The sequence below is a fragment of the Tachysurus fulvidraco genome, chromosome 19 (assembly GCF_022655615.1).
Source record: "Tachysurus fulvidraco isolate hzauxx_2018 chromosome 19, HZAU_PFXX_2.0, whole genome shotgun sequence".
Taxonomy (NCBI): Eukaryota; Metazoa; Chordata; class Actinopteri; order Siluriformes; family Bagridae; genus Tachysurus; species Tachysurus fulvidraco.
The window spans coordinates 2,743,906-2,753,546 of NC_062536.1; the positions used below are offsets into that span (position 1 = coordinate 2,743,906).

General features: G+C 38.2%; 4 protein-coding genes across 4 annotated transcripts; all 4 read left to right on the forward strand.

Annotated features, from left to right (window-relative positions):
- Positions 1-2,211: 2,211 nt before the first annotated feature.
- Positions 2,212-2,798, forward strand: LOC125139550 (histone H2A-like). The gene has a single exon (XM_047803898.1). It carries the CDS (start codon positions 2,358-2,360, stop codon positions 2,742-2,744), a length of 387 nt encoding a protein of 128 aa, XP_047659854.1. The 5' UTR covers positions 2,212-2,357; the 3' UTR covers positions 2,745-2,798.
- A 169-nt stretch (positions 2,799-2,967) lies between these two features.
- LOC125139549 (histone H3-like) lies at positions 2,968-3,726 on the forward strand. The gene has a single exon (XM_047803896.1). It carries the CDS (start codon positions 3,269-3,271, stop codon positions 3,677-3,679), a length of 411 nt encoding a protein of 136 aa, XP_047659852.1. The 5' UTR covers positions 2,968-3,268; the 3' UTR covers positions 3,680-3,726.
- Positions 3,727-6,790: 3,064 nt separating this feature from the next.
- On the forward strand, positions 6,791-7,325 carry LOC113635298 (histone H4). Its single transcript, XM_027134628.2, has one exon. It carries the CDS (start codon positions 6,822-6,824, stop codon positions 7,131-7,133), a length of 312 nt encoding a protein of 103 aa, XP_026990429.1. The 5' UTR covers positions 6,791-6,821; the 3' UTR covers positions 7,134-7,325.
- Positions 7,326-7,806: 481 nt separating this feature from the next.
- On the forward strand, positions 7,807-8,270 carry LOC113635291 (histone H2B-like). The gene has a single exon (XM_027134621.2). The coding sequence runs from the start codon at positions 7,810-7,812 to the stop codon at positions 8,218-8,220; it is 411 nt and encodes a 136-aa protein (XP_026990422.1). The 5' UTR covers positions 7,807-7,809; the 3' UTR covers positions 8,221-8,270.
- The last annotated feature ends 1,371 nt before the right edge of the window (positions 8,271-9,641 follow it).

The following is a 9,641-nucleotide window of genomic DNA, read 5'->3' on the forward strand; positions in this document are numbered from 1 at the left end:
TTTCACTTGGTTTCTTTACACTGTATCACTAAAACTCTGGGTCCACCAAAAAGTTCCCCTTACTGTAGATGTATTTCAGAAAATGAATAAAAATCCTTGGTCTTGGGTTTGACTGAAGATCATATTCAGAATATTTTAAATATCCTAAAATGATTTTCACACACTGTGTATACATTTTACACTATGTTTTTAGCTTTCTTTGTTTAGCCACATCATTATCACAATTGTATACAGACATCCATTAAATCCAGCTCAGTATGAGCTTGGATATTATATTACCCTAGGTACAATAGGTTATCTGTGTAGTTACACAAAATGATAGCAATGATGTCTTTTTGTGACTAATGTGAATAATCTCTTGTGTCTTATTTAAGTTATTATTCCAAGTCTTAAGTCCTGAACTTCATACCAGGTGACTGTGGATCAGCAGAACAAACATGGGGATGTTAGGATAAGAAGAAGGACAGAATAAGACTTTTATGACTAATTCATGTATTTGCATTTTTAATAAAATGTTTTCTTACATCAGACTTAAAACCAGCAAGAATGTTAAACTGAACATAGACAGCATTTAAAAATGTTATGAATTAGAGTTATAGTGACTGTCGGTAAATTAATTTTGTTTATTGGTTATTGAATGTGATTTTTATTAAATATAATAAACCCCAGACCCTATGATGCTTTGTTTATTTTAAGGGTGACACTAAAGAAGCAGCGCTCCTGAGTAGAGGCCAGGTAAAGGACAAAAGATCAATCTGTTCCTTCCCCAGAATAATCACCATGTTCAATTACATAGAATTTGTATTAGTATAATTTACTGAAAGTGGACACTTTATTAATACACAATTAATTATATATACTGATGTCATATCTATTAATATAAGAGGTGAAAATCATGAAATTTCAGGAGGGGGGAAAGCAGCTATTACTTATTACTTTAGCTTATTACTTTAATGATCCAAATGACAAGAAATTACAGACAGAACATGAGGACTCAGGACACAAAGGGACAGGGGAGCTAGACTCACAAAGGTAGGAGAACATAGAAAGTGTAAAGAAATGAACAGAATTAAAAACAGAGCCTCGTGTAGTCTTTTTTTTTTTTGTTGTTGTTGAGCTAAATAAATTGACAGCAAAGAAAAACTAGCTGCATACCCTAATCTAAACTACCAAAAGTACAGTGTGTGGCACCAGGACTCTTAGCTCTATATCAGGGTCATCTCTCTGCCCACTGGTGCTTTTCTCTCTTTTGTCCATTTATTTATATGAATGAACTGATAAACAGTGAACTGTCAATTCGGGTGAATTACAGACTTTAACATGAACTGTGAGTAAAAAAAATCACTAGATCTCAGCTCAGAACGAGCTCTTATATGAAACATCACTTCAAATGTTTAAAGTGAATGTTAGAAGGTGAAAATTTGAAATGAATTCTTGAAAACAATTTCTACTCATTTTGAAGATTAATAAGAATTTTTGGAAACGTTTATTCTTTTTATTCCTTTAGCGCGGCTAAGAAGCCCAAGAAAGTAGCGGCCAAGAAACCTGCAGCCAAGAAGTCTCCCAAGAAGACAAAGAAGCCCGTCGCTGCCGTCAAGAAAGCCACCAAAAGCCCCCAGAAGGCCAAAAAGCCGGCGACCCCCAAGAAAGCAGCAATGAGCCCTAAGAGGGCCAAAAAGCCGGCGACCCCCAAGAAGGTAAAGGCTGTAAAGCCCAAATCAGCGAAGGCCAAAAAGGCTCCCAAGAAGAAGTAAACTTGTTTATGTTTTTTTTTACTCCTCAAACGGCTCTTTTAAGAGCCACCCATGTTTTCTTTTAAAGAGTAGTTTCCTATTCTGATAAACATGATAAACATAATGATGACGTCATGGTGAATTTAGTGGATTCTGTAGCGAGTGTTTAGGCAGCTACAGAATTGTACATTCACCTTCACATAAACGTATGAACAACTAGGGAGAATTGGACAGTTTTAAATCCATGTACATTTGTCTTTACTCTCTTCTATACTAATATATGCTTTATAGATATATAACCAGTGAATAATCAAGATACTGATTATAATCAGTTTACAAAATATTTTCTCTCTACAGTGATATGCATTTAGTCTTTTTTATTTTAATTTCATTCATTCATTCTCTCTCTCTCTCACACACACACACACACGCGAGTGGGAGGGGCGTGTGGCGTACAATAGAATGATGGACTGACCCTGGAATTCGACGGCGTGTTTCTGATTGGTTCTTCCTTCACAAGGATCTTAGCCAATAAGAGAGATGACGTGATGGTTATATGACAAAGTGCTAGAAGGACAGCGCTGTTATTTCGTTGTTGCTTTTAGAACGTATCTGAGCTACAAGATGAGCGGAAGAGGTAAAACCGGCGGTAAAACTAGAGCTAAGGCCAAGACTCGTTCATCCAGGGCCGGACTGCAGTTTCCCGTGGGCCGTGTGCACAGGCTTCTGCGTAAAGGTAATTACGCCCAGCGCGTCGGTGCCGGCGCTCCGGTTTACTTGGCCGCCGTGCTCGAGTATCTGACCGCTGAGATCCTCGAGTTGGCCGGCAACGCCGCCCGTGACAACAAGAAGACCCGTATCATTCCCCGCCACCTGCAGCTCGCCGTGCGTAACGACGAGGAGCTGAACAAACTGCTCGGAGGAGTGACCATCGCTCAGGGAGGTGTACTGCCCAACATTCAGGCCGTGCTGCTGCCCAAGAAGACCGAGAAAGCCGTCAAGTCCAAGTAAACTCGCTCAGCGCTGCGTTTCTCACCATCCAAAAAGGCTCTTTTAAGAGCCACCCACTTTTAATGACAAAGTGCAATTTTATCCTACTTTTTATTAATACTGTGAGTGTGAATTTTATAAAGACAATTCCCCCAAATAAGTGTCTAACACTAATAATAACTGATCTTGTTTTAAAGACGGATAACAGATGATGATTTTGATGATGATGATTTTGATAATAATAATAATAAATAATGGAGCCTCTCTAAATGACAGAAAGACACAGTAGGTTGCTGACAGAAAACAAAAGCACTGTGCTACTGAGAGCGCCAGCAAAATAGGGGCGGGCGGTTTGGGTTTCGAACTGTGTCCGTGACAGAGAACGGTCCAATAGTCATCAGGTGACGTAACGCGTTCTATCCAATGGCAGACGTGTGCTTTCAATCCGCCCAATGAGAACAGGGCGGTGTTAGGGCTTAAAAAGACAGCATTCGCCAGCGCCGTTTATTGTACTTTCTCCTCCGTGAAGTTCACAGCTCGACGCTATGGAAAGAACCAAGCAGACTGCCCGTAAGTCCACTGGTGGCAAAGCGCCCAGGAAGCAGCTCGCCACTAAGGCTGCTCGTAAGAGCGCCCCGGCTACTGGCGGCGTGAAGAAGCCTCACCGTTACAGGCCCGGGACCGTGGCTCTGAGGGAGATCCGCCGTTATCAGAAGTCTACTGAGCTGCTTATCCGCAAGCTGCCCTTCCAGCGCCTGGTCAGAGAAATCGCTCAGGATTTCAAGACCGACTTGCGTTTCCAGAGTTCGGCCGTCATGGCCTTGCAGGAGGCTAGCGAGGCATACCTGGTCGGACTGTTCGAGGACACCAACCTGTGCGCCATTCACGCCAAGAGAGTGACCATCATGCCTAAGGACATCCAGCTGGCCCGCCGTATTCGCGGAGAGCGCGCTTAAATCTCAATTCTGTCTAATGTACACAAAGGCTCTTTTAAGAGCCACCACATTCTCTCTGGTAAATGAGCACTTCTTTTTGTTTGTGTGCTCAGTTTGTTGTGTAAACTTCACTTTGTGTGTGTGTATAAATTTTTATATATATGTTTTTTTAATATCACATGTATGTAAATGTGAATCTACTTTAGAGAAATGATGTACAGACTGTGTTAGGAATATTGTGTTCAGGGATAAGAAGAGTAATTGAAAGTAAATAAATACACATTTACTTCTATAGTGCTTTTAGCAACGGATGTTGTCTCAAAGCAGCTTTACAGAACATGAACACAACATATTTGGTTATTTAGAGATTACTATAAAACAAAAACTCAAAGATAGTATTAGACTTGTATTTAAACGCGTTTGTATTTATTTGTAATGAACAAGCCTGAGGTGACTCAAGTGATTGTAGAGAGGAAAAACACCCTTATGGAGAAACCTTAAGAGGAACCGGACTTAAGAGGGAATCTCATCCTCATGTGGGTGACACTGGAAGGTGTGATTGTAAATATACAGTCTGACAATGTTGTATTGATGATGAGGATGCTGTACTCAAAGACCACATGTAGTCGTCATGTCCTCTTAGAATATCTGAACACTTAATGAAGCAGAGTCCAACCTGAGCTGGGAAAATAAGATTATTGCCTTATTGAGTAAAGAAACAGAAGGCTGAATTATTATTATTATTATTATTATTATTATTATTATTATTATTATTATTATTATTATTATTATTATATCTAATTTGTAATTACATATAAAAATATAGTAGGATGGACAAAAAAAGTGTTTATTCTTTGTTTTGTGTTTAAAAAGAAAGAGAGCAAAATTCACCAGTGTTGATTATTATGAGCTAATTATGACCTCAGGTACGGAGCTCTAGAATTATGATGAATGTATGATTGCCAATTTTGCTTCTATTTGATCTTACAATTTGCTCCTTTAAGTAGTAGTAGTTTTTTTTTTTTTTGTTTTTTTTTTTAAGTTGAAGGTTACTGTTATTATTATTAGTTTTTATATAATTAGTTTATTATTATTATTAGTTTTTTCCTTTTACTCAGTGCTACATTTGCACATTTTTTGCACAATATTGCTTCTACTACTCCTTCTAGCAAAAACAACAAGAAGAAAACTAATATAAAAGCAATAAATTGCATGATTAAAACTTCACTGTTATGAATACTATTTGATCTTATATGTTGTTGGCTAAATTTCAAAATTGCATCCATACATTTAGTTCTTGACTAATAATCTTTAGAAGTAGTGTACAATTTTCATATACAGTTAGGCCCATATATATTTGGACACATGCACAATTTTAGTTTTTTTTTTTTTTTTAGTTATTTACCAAAACATATCCAAGCTATAGTTGTATATTTATAGTGTGCTGAAAGTCTCTCAGCTTTAATTTGAGGATATTTAAATCCAAGTTGGAGGAAGGGTTTAGGAATTACAGCTCTTTAGTGTAGCTAGTGCCCTTTTTCAAGGGACCAAAAGTAATTGGACAGTTGAATAAAAAGTTGTTTCATGTACCAGTGTAGGCTATTCCTTCATTATTTCTTCATCAATTAAGCAGGTAACAGGTCTGGAGTTGATTCTAAGTGTGGTATTTTCACTTGGAATCTCTTGCTGTGAACCTACATCATCCATTCAAAGGAGCAGAAAGGCAGAAAGACTAATGAACAATCATTAACTGAAGACAGCTGCAGTGAAGGCCTGGCAAAGCATCAGAAAGGAGGAAACCCAGTCTCTGGTGATGTCCATGGGCTCCAGACTTCAGGCAGTCATTGCCTGCAAAGGATTTTCAACAAAATATTAAAAATCAACATTTCATTTATGATTATATTCATTTGTCCAATTACATTTGAGCCCCTGAAAATGTGGAGACTGTGCATAAAAATGGTTGCAGTTCCTGAACCTTTTACTTGATAATTTTGTTCAACCCCTTGAATTAAAGCTGAACATCTGCTCTTCAAATGAATCTTTTTTTTTTTTTTTCATTTTCAATTTATTCTGTGGCATACATAGCCAAACGTATGAAAGTTTTGCATGTGTCCAAATATATATGGACTTAACTGTGTGTGTGTGTGTGTGTGTGTGTGTGTGTGTGTGTGTGTGTGTGTGTGTGTGTGTGTCACAGTGATTAGTAACCAGTTTATATTTTGATTTCCAGATTCTGGCAGTCACACACAACTATCACAATCACACTTCATTGCTCTGCTTTTAGTACAATAGAGTGTACAGTGTATCAGACTCTGTTGTTCAGCTGTTGTCTTGTTTATCTATAACAAACAGAGTCTACTTATATACATGTAATCTAACATGTTCACATTATCCCATTTACAGTGAGGCCTGTGTCTAGACGGTGTCGACTAAATATTTCAAGTAGAACAGTGACGTTTTGTTTTGACCCATGTTTGATATTTGAATTTTATATTCAATGAGCTTTCCTTGTGAATGACACTGAGTTTTAGAATGAGATTAGTGTTGGAGACAATATAGCTCATTTAGACTATAAACCTTATAGATTCTGTAATATTTTGTGTTTTACAGCTGATAAAATGACTCCTGAATGTTGTCTTTACATTCCTTTCTGTGTTGCTTGTAATCTACTATCAAGTAGTGCACCCAGGAGTATAGAATACAGTTCTCAAGCCACAGATGTGCTCAAATGGATGTTTTACATCTAAACAGGTTAATGTTGTACAACCACAGAGTGCTGTTACTAACCTCCATACATTGCTGGGTGGTGGTCTGTATATTTTTAATGAAATACTCACTTTGTAAACCTTGGGTTAAATACTACTACTACTACTACTACTACTACTACTACTACTTCTACTTCTAAGACTTAGAACAACTCTAATAATAATAATGACGACGATGATGATCCTTGTGTGTACAGAGAGGTTGCAGCAGAAAAATACACTAGTAAGTTAAAAGCTGTGGCTTTCTCTTTGTTTTTTGAACGGCTTCTATTGTGTGAGCGCTGGTCTTAGACCCGCCTCCTTGCCTGTTCTCAACTGGGTCCAGGAGATGGAGGATAAATATTTGGCCTCTGTGTACTGTATTTTATTGAGCGGCTTCACTTCGATAGAGCAGCATCATGTCTGGTAGAGGTAAAGGCGGTAAGGGACTCGGTAAAGGTGGCGCAAAGCGTCATCGTAAGGTCCTTCGCGATAACATCCAGGGAATCACTAAGCCGGCTATTCGCCGTCTGGCTCGCCGTGGCGGTGTTAAGCGTATTTCTGGCCTGATTTATGAAGAGACTCGCGGTGTGCTGAAGGTCTTCTTGGAGAACGTCATCCGCGACGCCGTCACCTACACCGAGCATGCCAAAAGAAAGACTGTCACCGCCATGGATGTGGTGTACGCTCTGAAACGCCAGGGACGCACTCTGTACGGCTTCGGCGGATAAACGTTCAAAACCGAACCACGTCAACACAACGGCTCTTTTAAGAGCCACCCAAATATCCACAAAGACATTTTCCTGCTTTACCGCGCGTGTGTGTGGACGCAAATGACGTCAAAAGCCGTATAAAGCAATATCCATCATATGTCAATGTAATAGATGCTTTTTAGTACAATATTATAAATTCATTGATTTATATACGTCTCTGTAATTCTCTTTTTTTTCATCTTGTGTGTGTATGATGCAAATGATGTCAGAAGCCGCAAAAAGCAATATCTGATATACAGTATATTTATATTCTAGATGCTCTTTACTACAATATTATAAGTTCATTGATTTATATACGTCTCTGTCTTTTTATTTTACATTGTGTGTGTGTGTGTGTGTGTGTGTGTGTGTGTGTGTGTGTGTGTGTGTGTGTATATGAAACGCGTGTAAAGTTTGGTGGTAGAAACAGGATTTTTTTTTTTTTTTTTTGGTCATAAAGCACAAAGTTGAGTGTAAAACGGCGGAAGGGGAACAAAGCACGGAGGGGACAGTGGGGAGGAGTAAGTGTGTAGGAGGAGCGGGAGGAGGCGCTCCTCGTCAGGATAGTTGGGATTATGACCAATAACACACGTTTCCTCTCTTGTGCCTAATTACAATGTCAGACTGTAAATAGAGCAGGTGCTAGGCGAGTGTTATGCATACTCTCGCAGTTCACTCGAGCAGCAATACCATGCCTGAACCAGCTAAGACCGCACCCAAGAAGGGATCCAAGAAAGCCGTGACCAAGACGGCAGGGAAAGGCGGCAAGAAGCGCAGAAAGACCAGGAAGGAGAGTTACGCCATCTACGTGTACAAAGTCCTGAAGCAGGTGCACCCTGATACCGGGATCTCCTCTAAGGCCATGGGCATCATGAACTCGTTCGTCAACGACATCTTCGAGCGCATCGCCGGTGAGTCTTCTCGTCTGGCTCACTACAACAAGCGCTCCACCATCACCTCTAGGGAGATCCAGACTGCCGTGCGTCTGTTGCTTCCCGGAGAGTTGGCCAAGCACGCCGTGTCTGAGGGCACAAAGGCCGTCACCAAGTACACCAGCTCCAAGTAAAGCGCCTTACCGCCGTCTTTATCAACACAAAGGCTCTTTTAAGAGCCACCCACTTTTTCATACAAGGTGCAAATCTCCTTTCTGCGTGTGACGCACACACACACACAGTCTGTATATAATCTCATTCTTTCAAGTATCATGAGTCTTACAATCATACATAAAAATAAAAAACAGAAATTGAATGGTCATATCTGCTGTAAAATTGTAGACACATTTACACAGATTTACAAGCATCTATCAGAAAACTATTTTTATTAAAGTCCAAGGTAAATTGTTTTCTGATCGTCTGTTCATGTTCTTCTGTGTTTTTAGCTCACAATTTGTTTGTACCCTACCTCAGCAGGAATATGGCACTGGTTTGTATTGACAATACAAACCTTTAGCCAGTAAACTTCCATCACATCTTTCTTAGCTTACTGTATATTATTACAATATGTTACAATACATTAGTGTTTTTTCACTATACCTAATTTTCACTACAGTTACATACTTAACCATCAGTTTAAAACTTTTTCATTGTAGCTTTGAACAATGTTTTAAAGTTTTGAAGTTCCCTGTTAATTTACAGTGCATTCTTTTGTAAATGAACACAACTACAACTATATATATATATATATATATATATATATATATATATATATATATATATATATATGCAACTATATTTAACTACGCATCACACATATGGATGGGCAATATGGCTGAAAACTGTATCATGATATCATTGTTTCATATCGGTCCATATTGATAATTATTGATTTTTTTATGAGTCCTTTAAAATAAAAACTAGGAGAAAAATATGTTACATTTAAACATTTTTATTTTAAACTTAACCTTCCTCTGATCACAATCCCCTCAGTTATTAAGACAGAAATGTCAACAACCATGGAAAACTCAAATAATTAAAATGTAAACATAAGTCTAAAGTCACAATGAACACTTTAAATTTAAACTTTAAATAATAATAATATTTACTACAAATTATTTCTAAGGTGTGAGATACCTGCACTTGCTAAACGTGGCCACATGATGGCGGTCAAAATCCATCCACAATGCTAGTATTCTTTGGGTATTTTTTAGCTTAATAATTATCTCATCTAGGTTCTCTTCTTCTTATCATTTGGCAGAGCCGATCCTGACCTCCCTTGGGCCATAAGCAAAATTCTGCTAAGGGGCCCTCCTACCTGACCCGTGGCCTCCCTCAGATTCCTCTTTATCCATTTTCAAATATAAAATACTATTTACAGTATAATATGACTTGGCTCTTGCAATATTCAACTAGTGAATATGCAATAGCTGATATCAGAAATTATTTTTACTAGTGTAAAATGTAATTCCTGATATCAAAAATATGGTTACTACTAGAAATCATACTCTTAATATTTACATGTTAAGTATTGAAAACTGAATTATTGATATCA